The sequence below is a fragment of the Phoenix dactylifera genome, chromosome 11 (genome assembly GCF_051530095.1).
Source record: "Phoenix dactylifera cultivar Ajwa chromosome 11, Ajwa_hap1_PhDact_Kaust_v1.1, whole genome shotgun sequence".
NCBI classification, from domain to species: domain Eukaryota; kingdom Viridiplantae; phylum Streptophyta; class Magnoliopsida; order Arecales; family Arecaceae; genus Phoenix; species Phoenix dactylifera.
The window spans coordinates 3,503,142-3,524,664 of NC_143200.1; the positions used below are offsets into that span (position 1 = coordinate 3,503,142).

At 40.4% G+C, this 21,523-nt stretch overlaps 2 protein-coding genes across 2 annotated transcripts in view; both read right to left on the reverse strand.

The window, feature by feature from the left end:
* Positions 1-279, reverse strand: part of LOC103710616 (putative acyl-activating enzyme 16, chloroplastic) — a 47,400-nt gene extending 47,121 nt beyond the window's left edge. The window contains exon 1 of the mRNA XM_089926078.1: positions 105-279. The gene's annotated coding sequence lies outside the window, so the exon portion shown is untranslated. The remainder of the gene's footprint in view (positions 1-104) is intronic.
* Positions 279-15,887, reverse strand: LOC148700570 (uncharacterized). Its single transcript, XM_089926079.1, has 3 exons — positions 15,380-15,887; positions 8,976-9,167; positions 279-3,011 (listed from the first exon to the last, which is right to left on the reverse strand). The coding sequence occupies exons 1-3, from the start codon at positions 15,866-15,868 to the stop codon at positions 2,571-2,573; spliced, it is 1,122 nt and encodes a 373-aa protein (XP_089782205.1). The 5' UTR covers positions 15,869-15,887; the 3' UTR covers positions 279-2,570.
* Positions 15,888-21,523: the final 5,636 nt, after the last annotated feature.

The following is a 21,523-nucleotide window of genomic DNA, read 5'->3' on the forward strand; positions in this document are numbered from 1 at the left end:
CACACGAGGATCTAATCATCTGAGAATGGGTCTTACCGGAGTGCTAGCTTCTTGCAAAGACCTCTCATGACTATCATAAGTTGGAATAAGAATCTGCAACTTACCTTCTTGATGAAGAACCTTTCTTCTTCAACCTTGCTCGCGATGGAGGAAGAGGAAGGAGGAACCTTACACGTGGATCTTCCTTGCCTTGCTACCGTGGAAGAAGAGGAGGATGAAGACCCCTTGCTGCCGTGGAGAAGGAGGAAGAAAGAAGAGGAGGCGTGGAGAGGAAGAGGAGAGAATTAATTCATAATATCTCCCTTGCTACCCTTTTATAGATTGGGTTTAGGGCCTCTCCTAATCTTATTAGGAGTATGGGACTATAACCCATCCTTGGATTAATGCCAAGTGTCCAATCCTTGTGCTCATAGATGCATGACATGTGTCCACTTAATCAACTGATTAATTTTCTAATCACATTAGGATTCCTAATCTCATTAGGAGAATTAATTGATTTGGGAGCATGCATCCTACGACGCCATGTGGACTTTAAAGTTCGCATAGTGTGAACATGACTTAAGTCATATTCATCCTACGACGACATGTGGTCTTTAAAATCCGCACAAACCTTGGTTTAATCAAATTGACCCAATCATGAACCTAAATCAATTTGGGTCGAACCCAATTTGATTTGGCTCATTAAATCAGCCCAATTGCAATCCAATTGCAATCAATTCCACTTAATTCTTCTTTCATTAACTTACTAACACTTAGTGGGTTAATTCAATCACCAATCATATTGATGATTGATTTCTATTGTGATTCCAAATCACAATTATGATAGTCTGACTAATTAAATCCTCTATGTGTGTGACCCCGTAGATTCTATTCTGACTGGTAATGAGACATATTGAGATTTCCATCTCAATATCACTGAAATTCCTTTCAGTGGACTGAAACGATTTCAGTTCTACTCTCAGGATTCACTGATCACCAAGTGAATGCCTTCGAGTCTCACAATCCACTAGTGACACCTAGCAGTATATGGTGGCAACCCAGCAGAATGGAATGTCTGAACCTCTAGGTGCAGTTAGCGTATGATACAGTCCCTCTATCATGGATCCCGATGTGACGGAGGTTATGGATATCTCGTCAAACCCCATCGTCTGTGATATGTCAAATTTATACGACTTCTAGTTCGAAATATGGAAAACTCTTTTTCCAAAATACCTGGTCAGAAATTTATCGAACTCAGTCTCATAAATCACATAGGATCACTCCTAATCTATCAAGGTCGATAGATCCCATCTAGATGCAACTCTATTCCAAAATGAACCTACTGTAGCCAATCCGCACTATAAGGACCCGAATGGCTAGGGCCCAAGTTCACATGCTCCTCAAACTACAGCAACCTCATAGTGAATAGCTGAGGTATCGCAGGTCAAAGGACCAGTCATACAACTGCAGCATAAGTAGTCACTGACGAGTGGATAGGCATTCATGTGATTACTACCTTTGGTCATTCTCAGTACTTTGTTCTCTAACAAGTACTTGCATAATCACTCCAGTGTCTCTACACCGTGGACTCAAAACTCGTCCATCTGACTAAATGATCTGTGCACTAATCTCAGCGGATCGATCACCATCCCTCGTGATGGATCCATCGATCAGGAGCATTTAGAAATTAATCCCTAATGACACATGCCTCAAATTCTCAACTCCTTTGAGAATATGTGTCATCATCTATTAATTTCTTGGACGATTCATGGACACATACAAAATATTAATGAAAAACAAATTGTCCAATCTTATTTATTAATAAGAGTCAAATTACAAATTTGTGCTCCAGATTACAAATATGCGTCAGCCATGTTGGCTTCTAGGGCATACTTCTAACACTGTGGGCAAGTGAAGGTGCACTTCATGTATTCTTTGAATAAGCTAAGATATATAGAGACAACAATAGCAAGAATAACAAGTTATACATGCATGATAACCTATGATCTTCCTGAAATTAATGCAGAAGTCTTGGTCAACTTGTATTCCTCACACCGTAGGTATATTGCTAATATCTGAAAACTAGAGGATTAACCTGGATTCCATAGAAAAGAGGACACTAAGTTACCACTAAGGCCTTAGGCAGCCTTAGTACTAAAGAAATGATAGATAGAGGGAAGAAATTAGAATTTATGAAAGGTTTCTAGCTGCTTGTGAAAAGCTTATGAATAGAAATTAATGCAATAACAAGAATAAATAACATGTTATATATGTATGATAACCTATGGTCTCCCTGAAATTAATACAAATGTCTTGAGCAACTTGTATTCCTCACACCATATGTATATTATTAATATCTTAAAACTGGAGGATTAATCTAGATTCCATCAAAAAGAGGACACTAAGTTACCATTAAGGGCCTAAAGCAGCCTTAGTACTGAAGAAATGATAGATAGAGGGAAGAAATTAGAATTATGAAAGGTTTCTGGCTACTTGTGAAAAGCTTATAAATAGAAATTTAGGATAGAGTAACATATTGAACCAATTACCGTACTCAAAAAACTTCTACAACTTTGCAATCTTCTATAACTTTATATCTCCTCAAAAAACTTATTGTACTTAAGTGTCCACCTGCACAATTGACTGCAGAAGCTCCTAAGCATTCCTTCCTCATCCCACAATTCGTTCATGTTTCCAATCTTTTTGACGCTTCCACAAAACTGATTTTTGCATGGCAAACTTCGCTCCAAGGGCCACTTCACCATAGTGATTTTCCTTAAAACACATGTTGTCTTTCTCCGGCAGCTAATGATGTGGTGGTTGGTAGACCTTTTAGACTTAGGGATCCCAGAGGTATCGAAAACTTCGATTGCAGTAAGCCCATTTAATAGTTCCATACCAAGGTACCTTGTAGTAGGGTCCCGAAAGAAGATGATACCAATCGAATAGGCCGCAGCACAATGACCACCAGCCATTGCCATCTTAAGATAGCGTAGTCCTAAGTTCATGTCCCTTTGGTTGTAAACTAGTTCCTAAAGAAAAACCAAGAGAAAAAAGAACAATCAAACTATGTCCACAACAAGATTATCAAGTAAATAATACAGAAAGTAACTAATGATAATATATTAACTAATCTTTGCTTAGAGAATAACTTCTTAGAGAACATGATTCCTAATGCATAACAACACAGTTTTGCAGATGTCATGATAAAACCATACTTCAGCATCTAAAGAATCCAAATTAAGGACAACGAGGCAGTGGTGAGTCTTCTAACAGACAATTTCCACTAGCAGGATTCAAAATCTACCCAATTTTTGACAAGTTATTTGTGGTTATATAATCACTTTTGCTGGTTTTATACATTAAATATACTCCATGAGCCTCGATAGTAACTTCAATGCGAAGTGATGCATGCATCAACTTCATAGAGGTGCATAGTGGGATCTGCCGCTAAATCTAAAATAAGAAACACAAAATATCCATTGTTTGACCCATGCGTGACTTGGGACTAAACCACACGTGACATCTCAGCTAGTGGATACGAATTAATGGGCCTTTCTAGGTTGTTTATTGAAATAGAACATATCCCGGTTTATCCATTTCTATTTAAGATAACTAACGTAATGATATTAGAAATGCAATTAGAGGGCAATGACTTAGCAATCCAAGGATGTAGCTGGCTTGCATATTACCACTCCTTGCGCAGCTCCGAAGCAAAGCAAAGTATCCCTCCTTATTCCACCAATGCAGCATCCATTCTTTGTCGACCGACGAGCACTGTGCAACCTTCCTCGCCTTTGATGCCTTGTAGAATTTCTTGCATGATTTTCTCAAGCTAATGATACCGCGAATTGGAGTCGTGGATGCCGAGGCGACATGTGCGATGACCTCGACAAGGAGGTCCTCTGGTAGGCAGTCAATGGTGAGAGCTGCCTTTCTATACCTCTTTCTTATGTTGTAGTCTAATAGAAGCAGAACAAAAAAGGAAGAGTTTAGGAGAACTCTTTTGTAAGGTTTAGAGTTGGGAGATTATGACCATGCGTTTACGACCATGAGAACAAGACAATGGCAAGGGTCTTAATTTATACACTAGGGCGGAGTAAAGCTTATTCATTGTCGGAATAGGATTTGATTGAAAATTGGTAAGTAGAGGGAGATTAGGACTTAAGTTGGAAATGAGTGATGATATTCTTTGCCAGAATAGCTGTTGGTTCGAAATTGGAAAGAGAGAGACTAGGACTTAAGCCTGGTAAGAATAGGAACATCCAATTAGAGAGAGACCATAACTTGAAGAATGTTTGGAATACGAATGTACATAAATGCATTGTAAACGCAAGAGGGACAATAATAGAGGTTCTCAATGCACAAATGTGTATTTAACACATTGAGCCACAATCATGCAACATAATTTTTAAGAGTACTGCAATATGGGGACAATCTAACAATGTTTATGTTCTCAATGAGAGAATCTAACAATCTAGGAGAATCTTTGGCCTCCACTACAACAGCCATTGCAACAACCCTTTCACAAACATTTGTTTTAATCGGATAAGGATCCTAATCAGATCCTACATTTTGAATCAGTTAAAGACATATTTTCTTAGTAATCTGATCTTAGAGAGCAATACTAAAAGCCTTTCTACACTGCGTAGAATAATGACTTTAGATGGTAGATACAATATTCCAAAATAGAGAAATTAAGGGCAAGAACTTACCTTCCTAACCTTTGAATTCAATCCTTCGTGGAGGCCAGAGAAGGAGCCGAAGATAATTCACAGAGGACGCAAGGGGATAGAGAACGGGGAGGCACAACGGAGGGTGAGGCTTATGGGATAGGCGAGCATAAAGGAAAAAGGATGGGGCTAGGAGATGGGAAGGTACAACGATTGATGGGAAGGCACGGCGATTGACGAGGAAGGCTTCGAACGGAAACACAGGAGAGAGTCCTGAAGGGGGCAGAGTGGAATGGAGGGGGTAAAGTGGAACAGAGGGGGCAGAATAGATTAGGGTTTTTCTTTAAGACATCCTCAAAAAGAAAATAATTAACATTGTTAAGGGCAAAATTGTCCAAGTTGACGGACTCCTCACGAGTAGGTGCCAATGAAGCTCGAGACTACATGAACCACTTACTAAACTTCAAGGACGAGTTTGCAACTTTTTAAAATCAAAGGTACAGAGTGAAACTAAGCTAAACTTGAGAGGGTGTTTAAGCAATTTCCCAAAAAAATTTTATTTCTTGAATTCCTTCATATATATATATATATATATATATATATATATATATATATATAGGGAAAAGTCCACGACGCTTAAACTTCATGTCTTGAGGTTTGTACAATGTTTGCCTTACCATCACGAACCGAATGATGCACCCCGTACTGTACTATTCTAGGCCCAAACTGGGATGGTACAGAGTTTCAAAATAGCAGAGGGGCCAAACAAGGAGGAATTGCTGGTTCTACCTAGTTTCGGGCTATACCAACCAGCACCTACCGGTTTGCCCTAGTACTACAGGACTGAAGATTCAATCTGATCTCAGTTGCCCAATCTCAATGATTTTGAGAGCATGATTGTCTCTCCTTATGATTTGATTTGTAGCTAGAGTGTTGCATACAATTGGTGCTAAGATGGATTTGTTTCCTTCTCAAAGCTAATTGCCTTAGACTCCGGCTTGAGAATAGAAATAAGTATCAAAATAAGGAAGGATTTAAATAAACTTCCCTCAATCTATTTCTGTTTCTATTTTCCTTTGATAGCACAAGTTTCATTCCAATGATAGCCCATGATTTGAATTTCCTTCTAAAGCTCCCTATAGCTATATATGGCAGCTCTCATATCTACAAAGGCAGCAATGCTAGGTTCCATATATGGCAGCTCTCATTTCTCCAAAGACTTCGCATTCCTAGGTTCATTAGGTTGCTAGGTTTCTTGGCTAGCATGTTGCAATTTTGCCATTTCCATAAGTCTGCTACATTCTTGGGTAGTATAGTTCATTCTTAAGGATCAATGCTCTATATCCCTTAATTTGGTTCAATCCTATATGGAAAGGAGAGGAGCAATCAGTTTGCATTTCCTTATATTTTAGTGTGTTTCCTCTATTTCCACATGTTCAACCAAAGTTCGCCGTCTAGGTACCGGACCACGCACTGATACCACACTAGCACTATGTCAGTACGGCACGATACGGAGTTCCTTTGGCGTACCGAATGCCGGTATGCCATCCGTACCGATCCCAAACCGGTACGGTACATCCCATACCGCCCGGTTCAGGCCAGTACAGCGAACCATGCATTCAACCAAAGTTCGTTGTCTCGGTACCGGATCCTGTACCGATGCCATACTAGCATAGTGTCGGTACGGTACGGTACCCAATTTTTTTGGCATACCAAGTGTCGATACGCCACCGGTACCAAACCGGTATGGCACCGTCCGTTTCGGTACGGTACGGCGTACCATGCATTCAACATTGAGATGTAATCTTGAAACCCATTGTTAATTAAAAAGAAAGATATAGAAAGAACCCTAGATTTGAGTTCGATCACCTTAGAAAAACTTTAAAAGAAAAAAAGAAAATACAACTTGCATTTTGGGGTATCGGTACCTGACCGGTATGGTCAGGTGTACCATATATCGATACAGTAACATACCATATCAACCTAGTATATGACTGGCATGGATCACAATACCAGTACTGTGAACGTTGGTTTGTACTCTGCTTTATAGTCCAAACATATGCGAACATGTGCCTAAGAATGTACGCATATATTAGCATTAGAGTAGGTGACACTATATGACTATATCATGGTTTTATGTACAAGCTATTTTCTTTAACCTTATATGAGATATAGTCTATTTCAAATGCTATGTTTGTTTATGCATATAAGCATGTGATTCCTATTATGGTATCAGATACCTATGATTTGCAGATACTTTGTTGGAAATGCAAAGGTTCATCATGAACAACAATGAAAGAACTGAGGTTCTAGATCTCTACTCCTAGAAATTATGGCTAGGGATGCATTTGGGTGATTCACTCATTTGACAGCCCCACATATTACAGCCACAAGATGGTGATAACTATTTTTAGGTATTGAAGAAGACTCCATCATCATTCAGGCATGTAAACTAATTTGAAAGCACGTTAGCTTAAAATCACATAACCAAGATAAGCCATGTTCACAATGTGATGATGGCATGTGCCCTGACTTGAGGGATCCATGTGTACTATATTTCAACCATCAAGATATCAATGTCCAAGCTTTGTAGTACAAGATAAGAGGTTACACTGCGATTTGGGTGCTTATGATCAAGGATCGCCAAACCGGTACCGATAGGCGTATCGATCAGCCATCGAACCGGTTCGGGACGGTTCGAACCGGTACTGAACCGGTACCACTGGTTCGGCCTGGTTCACGCATCCAAAAGACAAAAAAAAGCCTAGCCGGTACGGGCCAGTACCATTTTTTAACGCCGAACCGGACCAGTCAGAGACCGAACCGGTTCGGTACGGGCTGAACTGGCCGGTACGAGCCGGTTGAGCATTCTTTGCTTGTGATTGTTGAGGACAATATGGGAGATTTTCAACAACCAATTGACTACATAATAAAGGAAAACATAAAGATACATTAGGAGGATGATTTAGATTACTAGAATCTAGTTACAGTGATTTCTTAAAGAGTTTTGATGAGATAAAAATATAATATAGATGTATGTTCATCATTATAATAAAGATTGATAGTCCAACATGTTATTTCTGTGATATTCTTTTCCGCTAACAAATTGAGCTATTGATATAGAAGCATGAAATGAATTTTGTACATTCTCATATGGAGGATATGTCTCGAAATGTATTGACTTTAGGGAGTTTATTTAACATTGTAGGTCTCTTACAACATAAGCGTGTGAAATATATTTAATCAACATAACCAGTTAATGCAAAAGATCAATTGAGCACCAAAAAAACAAAAAAACTCTATCAAAATCACAATATCCACATATCTGCATGATCTGATGAAGTATTGAAGTGACTTTATTCTAGACCATGGTAATCAGTAGGGCACGTTATTAGGTGTCTAATCTTTATAATTCATCCATAAACCAATGCACAGCAATATGCCAAGACTCAATAGGCATTTAGCTCATTTCTAGATGATGCACCTACCAACGTCATTTTGTTTGTGTGTTTCTTTTTTTGCGGAGTGGGGGGGTGTTCTATGTATCCGTGAATGTCAAGCATGTGTATGTAAATGCATCTATATACATTAAATAGTAGAGACATTTATAATCACTCTAACAAGAAGTCCATAGTTCACAAGTCTCAGAAGCAATTCGGCTGCTTCGGCAGTACAAGATCTTTATTTATACACCAAAAAAAAAGTGCAAAACAAAATTTACTTGATTCCTAAGTTTGCACCCCATGCCACCATATTGTAGCTATAATACCATGTTCCATGTGAACTGGGGCCTGCCTCGCTGGTAGCACCCCCTACTCAAGAGTCAGAGGTTCCAGGTTCAAATCTTAGGGGGTGCATATTGAAGGTTTGAGCCTGGATAACTAAATTCAGGGTGGGTTTCCCACTCCCTTTCTCTCAACTTAAAAAAGGCAAAAAGAAAGAAATCACTCTTGTTTCTATCTTTGTATTCCAAGTACAAAGAAAAAAGAGACTTGTACAATAGCCATGTAGTTCAATGAAAGACACTCCTTAGAAATTTGTGGAAGAAAGCAATCACTCTTGTTTCTATCTTTGTATTCCAAGTACATGCATAACATAGTGTACCTGAGAGAATTCACGTGCATCACTTAAACTGAAGAATGGATATTAATAAATCTAATTTGAATGAATTTTGGATCTACAGGGCATCCCTAATTTTTATCATCTAGTAGCTGAAGGTTATACATGGGATGTTTTGAGTAGAAATATTGAAGATATGTTTATGGTAGACAGATAATTGATACGAAGCTTTTCTGATGACTGAAGAAAAGAGATATATCTAACCTGCTTGTAAGTTAACTTTGACGGTGGTTCATGATAAGGATCCACCAATGCTACCCGATCACCATATTTTTCTGCTGTTGACTTCCAAATATCTGGAACTGCCTTCCATTCATCCAAGGTTAAATTATTCGCACTAGGCAGTAAAGCACTTTCCAGAAAAGGGGAACACCTCCTTCTTACTGGATGCTCTAGCTATAATGCAAAATATGAACATCCATCAGATGAAAGTGTACAAGTATGGCCATCTAATACTTCATTCATTGTCTTTAGCAGAATGGACTGAAACTTATGACCTCCAGGTTGCCAATGTCTTTGACATTTAACTAAACTATCATAATTCTTATAAGGATAATATGGCATTTGTATTCAGAAATTGCAATATAAGGTGAAATAATGTCTAAATATTGAAAAGTCAAGTAGCATGCTCAAAGATTAAGCCATGAAGTTAATATGACTAACAGAGAGTTGTCAAAGCTTGACAGAATAGGAGGTTATGAAGCAGATCTGTCATATTCTCACTAAGAACATTTTTGAAGTTAGTGGATTTTATTCTGTAATACCTGTAAAACCAGTTATTTAAAAGTCACATTGATAAAATTTATGAAATAAATGAATCTTCAAGAGCGCAGGCACAATAGGCTTTTTTTATGTTACAATTAACATAGAATCCTGTCAACCTAGTGTAAAGTCCAAAACTAGAATAATGTATGGACTTAATTTATAAAGAATGAGAATAGAGGAAGACATAGAACCAATTTGTAACAACAAATTTGAAGCACCCTTCCTCTCCAATAGTTTAGAATACAAGCAAATTGAATATTTGATTTACGGTCATAAGCACTTACTCTATACTAATGACCAAGCATAATGATGTATGAAGAATCTAATAGATTAAAAAAACAAGGAACTTTCATTCATAATGGCTCTACCCCGTCCCAACTCCCCTGGGTTATAAGATCCGCGTGGGCTATACCTTGGTCGCCAGATCGGCATATTGCACTAAAAGAGCTGGAAATAAGTCCATCAGAATAATATGTAATTACCAGGTGAGCTGCCATTACATCCTCTAAGGAAGATAGGTTCCAAGTTCCTACTAGTAACTTTGAAAATTGAGAGGACAAAAAAAAAAGGCCAGCATCTATTAAAAGAAAGATATTATCAGTCTCCGCATAATAACCAGAACAGTGAAAAAATTTGGAAAATGCTACATGATTTAGAAATTAATGTTATCAATGATAGGCCTAAGAGGTTACTTGAAACCAATGAACAATATTAACAGGGATCACATGTTCAATCATATGTCCATAACTGATATGCTTTCGGAGAAACATGTAGCATAGAAATGGTCCACATATAACTTTCCAGGAAAGGAGCAAACTTGTCAGGTAACATGTAATAGAAGCATAACACATAACTTCCTTTGGGCATACATGTAGCTGTAGAAATATCCTCAGATGTAACCTCTCCTACATGGCAGATACCCGTGCTTTGACTTTGTTGGATGGTTTATTTGTAATGAAAAGCTTGGATCCTTCCCAAGGACTTATTTCTTTTATAATTCGAATGTAGCCCCATATTATACTATGACTATAAAGTGGTGGGGAAAAGTACTGAAAAAGAAACTAGTAAAGAGAGAAAAAGAAGGTGAAGTACATGACCTGATATGCACATCAAAGAAGATGGTATTTAGATCTAACATAATAATTATTCATGATTATACATACTAAATCATAAGGTCCTATTTACATGACTGGAGCAAGGTACCTAAAGGTCCTAAACCATATGGAACATAAATCAATCACCGACAATGTTAGTAATCAAACCAAACCTAACCCTTTTCCTTTGCATAAAAGAAAACATTATTCTATTTCTCTCTAACTCAAATGCCTACTCTAGTACCAGGCTTAAAAATTGATCTGATTCTTTGCACCAGAAATTATTCAATACATCCATACATATAGTATTAGCTTTCCAAAAAGTTTGACCTGAAAAGGATATGATAGAAAGGTATGTATCCATCAAGTTTGTCTTGGGTCGTGAATTGAAATAGTCAAAATTTGCATACTGGAGCTTGAAATTTTATTTATCTTAAAAAAATCAATCTAAGGATATATTATCATGAAGAGCCAGCACTAGCACATGGCACAGGTTGGAGGAATGCCAACTAATTATTTTTAAAATATTTTTAATTAAAGGTATTAATTTCTTTCTCATTAATCATTTTCGCACAGCAAAGCACTTGTGCTGGCATGGTGCATGCCCTGCCAACGGATGGCCAGCATGCCCACGGACATCGGTATTTAAATACTTGCCTCAATCTTCACTTTACTATCATGAATTATACCTAGCTGGGAAACCCATCCATGATTTACAACTTGATCGTGCTCGTAACTAACTAGTATTTGATCATTGACATGATGCTCCGTGAAGGTAGCCATTCCTTGACGTTAGGATCCCTGTACCAAAGAGACGGATGATGTTATAGGGAAACATATCATCATGTGTGAACTTGCTGGTAAACATACATGTGTGCCTCTCAAGGTGTGTATTGTTCTTATGCCTCAATCAGTCATAGGATGAAGCCACTTCTTAGCACAATCTATCTTCGAAGCTGCACTGCTCTCTTAATTCAAAAGTCTGCAAGAAAGCAAATGTATTATCCAATTCCTCCTTGTGGGCACATCTCGTCTTTATTCTCTTGGATGGAAGATGCATGAAGGGGTTCGAGGCCTTGGAACCCATCAAAACTGGTACAAGATCCATTCACGTAGTCCTCTTGCCATCTTCTTCTCCTTTGCATCTATCTTTTTCTATTTCTCCTTTGTCTCCTCTCCCATTAATTCTGCTTCTCTTTTCCCTAATTACATTCTACTCTTTAACCACCCATTCCCCTAGCCGAAGTAGTTAGCATTCTTACACAACCACGTAGGCTGTGGAACTGTTGCCGCAGATGGCCCTGCCTGTGGCCGTTCCTAGCAGCTGCAGGCCTTCAAGGCAGCCATCTCATCTCCTATATAGCCCCTTCTAAAAACCCCAAAACCTTGATTAATTGTTTGTTAAAACAAAATTGCAGATCCTCCCCTCCCCTTGCAACAAACTTGGTATTGATCTGAAAAGAATTTGTTGTTCTTTTCCTTTTAAAACAGAAAACTGCAGGCATTCTTGTTTAGCCTTTTTATCTTCATGTGGGTGCTTTATGATTGATCAATTTCTGAAAATATCTCATATCTATTCCTTTACTTTTACCAGCACAAAATTCATCACCTAGGGTCTAAAATCAGCATTAACCTGTAAGCATTGCATATTTGAGCATTCTCTCCTCGTCTTCTTCTTGTTTCCATCTATCTTTCACTATTTCTCCTCTCTCCTCTCCCTTTTATTCTTCTTTGATCTTTCTGTTTTTTTCTTAAATATAATCTACTCTCCAGCCACCCTATCCCCTAGACACAGCAGTCAGCCTCCTCACAGGACCAACTGGACCTGCTCCTGCAGCTGGCCCTACTTATGGCTGTTTCTAGCAGCAGTAGCTTTTCAAGACAGCCGTCTAATCTCCTATATAGCCCCTTCGAAATCCCCAAAACCCTGAAATTTTGTTTGCTAAAACTTAGCCCCTCTTCTTGCAATAAACCTGAGATTGATCTCAAAGCACATTGTTGTTATTTTCCTTTTAGAAAAGTAAACTGCAGGCATTCTAGTTCAGCTCTCATATTTGTTTGTGTGTTTTATTATTAATCAATTACTGTGTGCATCTAATTTATTGTCCATTAATTTTATCAGTACAAGTTGATTAATTAGGGTTTCAAATCAGTTAACCCGTGTCATTGCATATTGGAGTGTTCCCTATAGTTGTCTTGCATCAGCAGTCCTCTGTTTTTTGGTTGTTTTCATTTCTTTCTACCATCCTGGTATTAGAAACTTTTCAGATATATTATCTCAAACTTGTAACTAATCAAATAACTGACAGTAATAAGTCTTGACGTAGAAAGCCAGTCTAGGGCATGATATGGGGTGTTCTCCCTTTATGTAAAGGCACAACTACTCAGGTGCAACTACAGTTGTTGAAGTACAAGTCCTAAATACAATAAGGATGTATCTTCATATGAAAGCAAAAAAGAAACTCTGCAAGCTCCATATTGCTGATATTTTAATTATGGAACCAATAAGAAACTTGGACAAGAAAGGAAACTTTAAACAAAAGAGGAAAAAGCAATGAGACTTGGGCTAGTAGGCTTCTGCCTTCTGGTATCTAAGACCAGGTTCTTGTTTCTGGTCTTGTAGGTGTGTAGTTCTCCATAACTCTTGAATCTTGGGACCACATTAACAGCTTCGATCTTTGAGCTTTTCTTGAGAAAACAAGATTTCTAAGAAAAATTGTATAACTAACCCTTTAAAAGCAAACATTTCCTGATCACTGACTTCAACTTTTAGAGTGTTGAGAGCCACATAATTTCTACCAACTCAAAAGAGATTATTGCTAATTAAGGCATTAGATTAGGATCAAGGAATGTCGTGCCGGTTGGTACCGGTGCATATCAACCGTACTGTACCCTACCAGTACCGAATCGATACGTGCTACAGAGAGCATACCGAGTGTTAGTACATCCAATCGGTCCTTGTACCGAGCATACCGACATGGTAATTGATTGCTACCGACATGGGGTCGGATACCAAGACAGCATACCTTGATCTAAATGATTAAAAAAGAAAATTTTGAAATATAAAAGCCTCCAAAAATTAAAATTAGTTCATTTGAACAACTGAGCATGAATAAATCTAGATAATTTAAAACCATATATCGCAAGTTTAGACCCTCTCCCAAAGATCCAACTTGGTTCCAGCAAGCTTTGGTCATGTAGTTTTCATTATGCGGTAGCTTTGTGTAATTTCTCGTTCGAGAAATGATCTATGCTAGGTCAATGTACTTGGATAACTTAAGGACAGTGCGAGGGGATTTCAAAAAATTTATTTTGTTATTCAACAAACTAACTCAAGTTCTGCAAGTGTCAACTTCCATTTTCATCTTCCCCTTCCAAACTACCTTTCTAATAAACATAGATATTATCTCTTTTCTTGTTTTTCATTGTGACTACAACTATGAGGAATAAAATAAATGTTTTAAAACCACAAGCTGAGACCATAGCAACCATGCTTTCTAGTTTGAATTTGAAAATTTGTTAAGGTTCACTTTAAGCATATGGCATGGCTTTTAAAATGCATTTTGACTCTCCTTCTCTAAGACATTGATTGAAAGATGCAACGGGGTCATAGGGGTCGTTAACATATTAGATAATGCAGGTCAGATGACACCAACCTGCTAGATAGTCAAATTTAACCAACATTGACTTGATCGTAACAAAGTACTGGTCCAAGTTTCATCTTAGCTGATATCTTGGCTAAGGTCTCCATTTGTATTGGTACCGGGCGCCCCCCAATATGACATATAAAAAATCTCTGCCCCTACTATCTTGGCCAGTGTTAATTGATAGATCCAAAAATACAACTTGATACAATATAAACCAATTGATAAATATTTTTCAATCCCCTTTTGACTTCTTTAGATAGATTTTTAGTCAATAAATTTCAAAATCAATGCCTAAATATAGTTTCCTGATATCGGGTTTATCATATTGGCCGAGACATTGGAAAATCTCAATTCTTTCAAGTTTCCTCCACATTCCAAACCAGCCAAGATAAACCAAAATCCCAGTTCATCTCTATTTTGGCCGCCATATCAAGATCTTGGCTTTTAAAAACCTTGTGCTAGTCTAACTTAAACAAAGCTATTTAGAATAAAGCATTGAGTCGAAACAATTATGATAATCTTAAAGGGTTCTAGTATTTTGCTAAATAGAGTGAAACAACTATTTCTCGTGACAGTGAACCTTTTCTTGGGGCAACAGTTGGAACAATTTTGTTGCCACAATTAGTGATTAAATTATTAAGATAACACTGACATATATATATATAGAGAGAGAGAGAGACACACACACACACACACATACACATACACTCTTCCAAGTCCTTAAGTTTGAGAATAATGTTAAGTAATAATCGCAGATGATAGATATAGGTAACTTTAACTTTACAAAGATATCCAACAAATTTTTATTCTCAGACAGATGCTTCTCCTTCAACCATAACATAACAATATCCATATAAAGTTTCCTTGTTAACAGCATACCAATTCTGACTAAAATACATAATTTTTTTAACTTTTCCAAGATAAATAATGCAGAAAGTATCTTTTAATGTCTTCCCCACATCCCCCCAACCCAATGAAGCAGCCAAGACACATCAAAAGAAAATCCAGTTGTATTGAAAGATTTCAAGAAAGCGTATCTATCCATTGTAAGTATCCATAGAGAACAGGGGGGGAAAGGAAAAATTCAAAACGAGAGGCCCACCTCCAAGTTGCAGAGTACCCTAACTTCCCGAACCCGGGAAGGCCGAAGCCGAAAACATTTAAACCGTCGACGAGAAATCCCCGAACTGCTGATCCTCCGGCGAGAGCAAAGCAACGCAAAGGTTTGTGGACGATCTTTGCCCAAGAAAGCAGGCTTCGGATGGAAACTAATCGCCATTTGCGTCGCCCAAAACCGTAAAAAAAAAAAAAAAAAACCAAGAAATGGACAAGAAGAATCAAAGAGAAGCAGGAAAGAGAGAGAGAGAGATTTAAATGAAAGGAGAGGGGCAAGAAGCTTTGGGGGATCCGCAGGGGTGAAGAGACCCAAGGAATAGGAGAAAAGATTGGCGGAGAGAACAACGAGAGCAGCCGGCCTTCCGGTAGCGCTGTTTATCGCGCAAAGATCCCAACTTCGTAGCCCGTGGTGGGCCTGGTGGCCCGCAGGCTCCAAGAAAGTCTCCAGGAACGTTCGCGCTTCGAGACCTCGCATATGAGGGAACGACAGAGGGACTATGGATATAGGGATGGGCATTGGAGCGAGGCTACGGGCTACCCCAATCTGTGTCGCCAATAGACCGCTTCCCACACACGTGCGTGCACACACGTAAAAGGTTGGAGAGTGACAGATGGCAGTGGATCCTACTACCTTGGTCTTCAAGAACTTTTCGATACTTGGCTGTCGTCTCTGAGGAGAAGGGAATGGTGAGTGCGGGCTACCCCAACTGTAGGTTTCGTTTTTTCCCTCCTTCTTCTTCTTCGGGCTCGTTTGGTTCGCGGGAAATATTTTTCTTCCTAGAAATATAATTTCTGGAAAACAAATTCCTAAGAAGAGGATGCCTAGGAAAGTACTTTTGGCATGTTTGGTTGACCATGAAAAAGTGACAAATTTCCAAGATGCTTATGTTTAGTTGGCCATCCACTTTTCTAGGAAAGTTATATATAATTCCTATTATGTCCTTAATAAAAATTAGGTTTTTAATGCTTCTTTAATGCTGAAGGGACTTTTTGGGAAAAAGTAAAAATGGAGCGATTCCCGCCTCATGGGAAAGTAACTTTCCCATGTTTCTCATGGGAAAGACTTTCCCATGAAATGTGGGAATCACATTCCCATGGGAATACAACTTTCCCTTCTCTCTCCTTTGAAAACTCCAACCAAACAAGAGGCATTTCATTACTTTTCCGTTGACCACACTTTCCCTCCTTCTTTTCCCGCGAACCAAACGAGCCCTTCTTCTTCTTCTTCTTCTTCTTTTTGGCATCGGCGCCTCACACACAACGAGTATGAGTGTAGCCCAAAAAATCAGAAAGAAGCAAAAACTATAAAGAGTCTGGAATCGAGCCACGTCTGTCCCAGATAGCATCTCCGGAGTGTTGGGCTGCATAGGAGGCCACCCAGTCCGTAGCACAGTTGGCCTCCCTGTACACATGAATAGCCCGAAATACAATACAGTCGCCCAGAAGGCGGTGAGTATTCTGAATCAACTACATGCTCCCATCAGACCACCCAGAGCTCAGGATCTCCTCGATCACCGTGGCAGCATCCCCTCAAGAATGATGTGATTCGCACCCAGCACCTGTCTCGCATAGGAAACACCCTCCCAAGCGGCCCTAACATCGGCCCCGATAGGGCTCTGGTCAAAAATACGCCGCCCCCCAGCCGCCACTAGTCTGGCCTGCTGATCTTTGATGCAAACACAGCGCCACTGCAACCACCCGCCCTGACGGTGCCGTCAAAATTCACCTTGAGAAAACCAAGGGGTGGGGGCTCCCAGGAGACAAGCTTGATCCTGAACGCTGTGCTTGCGGAATGCGAGCCTCAGATTTTTCCGGCCAACCCAACGGATGACAACGTAGTGGTGTCAAAGACCTCTATTGCATGACGTAGGGCCCTTTCCACCACCGCTCTCGGGTGCGCACCTTTATCCTCAAATACTTGGGTATTTCTGTCCAGCCAGCAATGGTAAGTCAGATAAGCCGCCCTAATCCCCTGCTCCAGTTTGTCAGGCCACCAAAAAGACTCAGCGAGAAAGATCAAAAATTCCTCAATCGATGCCCACCTCCGAGGCACGCGCCCAAACCCGAGCAGCCCGCTGGCAGCCAAACAAAACGTAGAAGATAGACTCCTCCGCCTCCTGACAAATCTCACAAACTGGGGCGAGTCTCACACCCCTCCAGGCTAACACTCTCATGTGGACAGGCAACTCTAGGCCACCTTCCAAATAAACAAAGTCACACGGGGGTGGATACGCAGGCGCCAGATCCACCCCCCCCCCCCTTCAATCTGTCGTGTTGCAGGCCTCCCGACCAGCTCGAGAAGGTCCCGGGTCCATACCACTGACCTACTAGTCTGGCCCCACACCCGCCGATCCTCCAACACATCTGCTAGGAGCGGCACCGCTAGTACCTGCTTAGCCAACTGCTCGCCAAACAGTCACCGCACCAAGTCCACATCCGATCCTCGAATGCCAAGGACCAGTAAATCCCAGACTCTACGCCCCTCCAGCCCTCCGGGGTCGAAATAAGTGGGCCATCTGCTCAATGGTACATCGGCCAGCCAGCTATCCCCCAACACATCCACTACTCGACCATCGCCAATCTTCCACCGAATCTCCGGTAGCACCAAGGGAGCGTGGGAGCAAATCTCTCGCCATAAGAAGAAGCTGCGGCGACTCACGCAGAAAATGGCATGGTCCACCGGATTCCCATACTTAGCCCTCATCAGAGAGCCCCAAAGACTCGCGGGCTCCAGAATAAATCGAGCTACCAATCTGGTCACAAAGATCTCCCACCGCTCAATCAGTGAGTGAATTCCCAACCCACCATCTCTGGTCAGCTGGCAGATTGGGTCCCATGCTAGTAGATGGACGCCCCTTCTGCCCCTCTGTCCACACCAAATGAAGTCTCTGAACCGACGCTCCAGACACCGTAGCGTTGCAATGGGCACTAAGGTATGGATAACAAATAGATCTGGATCGAGCTGAGCACTGACTGTACCAGTATGATCCTGCCCATCATAAACAGAGTGCCCGCCTGCCAGCTCTCAAGCCTCCTCCTAATGCTCTGCTCCAATGAAGTGCATTCCCTCCTACGCAAACGCCGGCCCGTGATCGGGACCTCCAGATAGTTTAAGATACCCTCCTGCTTCCCAATCTCCAAGATCTCCATAATAGCCTCCTTCACCCCGGCTTGGGTCTTCGGGCTGAAATATATAGCGAACTTGGCCAAGTTGACCTGTTGACCTGAAGCCACACGGTACCCCCCTGAGTGCCCTGGCTGATCTCCTCATCGCCCGGGCTAGCAGCAAGCAATCATCCATGAACAGCAAGTGAAAGATCTGGGTAGTGCCCGGCACTGGACTGTAGGCCTCCAACTCCTGCCTAGCCGATGCCTGCCGAAGTGCCCATAATAAGTGGTCAGCGCATTGCACAATGGCACAAGTTTTATTGATTTCAGCTCTCTTAGTTTAAATATCCTCCAGTTCTAGAACTTATTAGAGTGGGGCATGGTTTGGTTAAACTTGAAAATAGACCAGATCTTGTTATTATGAGTATACCTAATCTGAATGCTTGGGCAATTAGATTAACCAGACGCCAGGCTAAATCCCATATTCAACCTAGCCTTATTTGATGATGATATGTAGATCCATAATATTACACTCAACCTAGATCTGGAGAAGAAATATTTATGATCAAGGTCCATTAGAATAAAATATAATTAGATCCATCTAACCCCATCCAAGTGGCAACCAGATTTCTTTGTCGTGCTCAAGTTGAAAATTTTGGATCTAAATTATTGCCGAGTTGACTGTCGAGTTGTGTAATTGTGCCAGGTTGGCTTGATATTTCTACATTAGCTTAGGTTTAATGAGCTCTTATTTTATCTCTTCAAGTTGCTCCACTAATACTGTACAAATCCAAATCCAAATAATACAACATCAAATTCAAGCCCGTATCCAAAATGGTCGACAGACATTTCCAGAGTTGACTCCTAATTGAGTCCAATTTTAAGGACAAATTTGTGTGCCAATCTAGTGGCTAATATATGCCGATATATTCTAAAAAATGGAAAAGAAAACGCACATAAATTATGAATAAAATATACTGGAGGTTTCGATCCGGATCCAATAAATTTTTTTCTGGAACCATTGAGGGTAGGGAGGGAACCCAAGCCTCAACTCATAGCACAAAAATGGGTAGTTCTATATACACCCCCCTATTGCTCAGGACACCCCCCAAAAACCAAAAAAAAAATACCCAAACTAACCTTTAGTGTAATTACCATATTGCCCTTGAAATTTTCTCATACACCCCCCCCTTCCTCCTCCTCCGTTTCGTTTTGAAAAGAAAAAAAAAACCCCCCCTCAAACCCCCCTTAAACCCTTCGATCCATTTACATCGTTTAGGCGATCTTTGAAGGAGATTTAAGCCCCATTCGAAGCATGGACAAGCAACTAGTGATTTGGGACGAAGAATCGGCCGCAAAGGTACGTGTTCCACCTTGTTTCGAAATTTTTTTTTTTTTCACGGTTCGTGCTCCGTTCGGCACTGGATCGCCGAACAAAAGGCTTCTGTTCGGCTGAACAGTGCCGAACAGAAGCCTTCTGTTCGGCTGAACAGTGCCGAACAGAAGCCTTCTGTTCGGCAACCCTCAACCGAACAGATCTGTTCGGCTGCACAGTGCCGAACAGAAGGCTTCTGTCCGGCACTGTTCAGCCGAACAGAAGCCTTTTGTTCGGCGATCCAGTGCCGAACGGAGCACGAACCGTGAAAAAAAAAAAATTCGGGAAAAGCCGGCGAGGTGGTTCCGGGAGAAGCCGGCGAGGTGGTCGGAGATCGGGAGAATGCCGGCGACGAGAGGGAGAAGGGGGAACGGGGGGGTTTTGGGCGTTGGCGGGGTGTTTTGGAGGGGAAGAGCGGGGTGGGGGGAGTTTGGGGGGTGTAGAGAGCAATTTAGGTGAGGGGGTGGGGAGGGTGGGGGGTAATTTAGGACTTTTTAATTTTTTAGGGGTGTCCTTAGCAAATGGGGGGTGCAGAGAGTATTTAATTTTTTTTTAATTTTTGGGGGGTGTCCTGAGCAATAGGGGGGGTGTATATAGAACCACCCCACAAAAATTGGGACGGTGTCCGCGTTGGCGCATTCCAAGAAGAACGGGACCAGGGCATTTGACTCCAATACTGCCCCGTTAAAAGCCGCAAGCCACGGTCACCGAATTGTGGGACCCATGACAGCTTCGCGGACCCTCCACGTTCGAAACCCAGCAGGGGCGGCGCCGTGCATCTGAGTCCAACTTTTGGGGAAAAAAACCATATAATAATGCTAACAGCCGCCATCACAATTTCAGCTTACCTTTGCTTTGTTGTATAAAACAATAATAATTTAAATGACTCAATGTTGTGGGTTGAGCTGAGCTTTCAATTTTGGTTTCATATAACACCAAATTTAATATTATGTATATACATAACATTGTATTTTTTAGGTGAAAAATTTTATAATGCTGATTTATAATTTTATTTGCCAATAAAAGTATTGAACATAGTTGTTATTGTCATATAATAATCATATTTCGAATATAATAAAAATATATGGATCATATTAAAAGAAGTTTTGCTTAGCTCATAACATCTCTTCTCATGCATATAACCAACATTGAAGCTTCTGCTGTTTGGACTCATAATAAATTTATCTTCTTTCTTTCTAATTTTATGCATATATATATATATATTAAAATACAATTTTTTATGCAAATGTAGAGAATGTTGGCCATCTATCTTTTTCTTTTTACTACACTCTTGTATAATATCTTTTTAAATAAAAAATATCAATATATATATATATATATATATTTCTGAACTTGTCCTCTTCTCTCCTTTTTGAATTTTGAAATGAGAGTTAAAATACCAAGTCAGCCATGCTGTTAATATTGTTATTATAACAATTTTTTAATATAATTAGCATTAGAAGCTACTCCATCCATGCAGTACCTGAAACTTCACCCACCAACCCACCCACTATAGTGGGCTCCATCCAAGAAGGAAGGCTGTATCGTCTTCCTCCCTTAGAAGGCCCCACCAATAATTACGCCACCAACAGAAGGCCGGTCCAGCCAAAAATTACTCGACTTCCTCCCTTGGAGGGGCCCACCGCA

Bases quoted from the DNA above. Each gene is read 5' to 3' on its own strand.
- LOC148700570 (XM_089926079.1), bottom strand. From the start codon at position 15,868: ATGCGAGGTCTCGAAGCGCGAACGTTCCTGGAGACTTTCTTGGAGCCT. The intron at 9,168-15,379 runs GTGGGCCTCTCG...TTTGCATTATAG, and splicing joins GGGTACTCTGCAACTTGGAG to CTAGAGCATCCAGTAAGAAG. The intron at 3,012-8,975 runs GTTAGATATATC...GTTTTTCTTTAG, and splicing joins CAAAGTTAACTTACAAGCAG to GAACTAGTTTACAACCAAAG.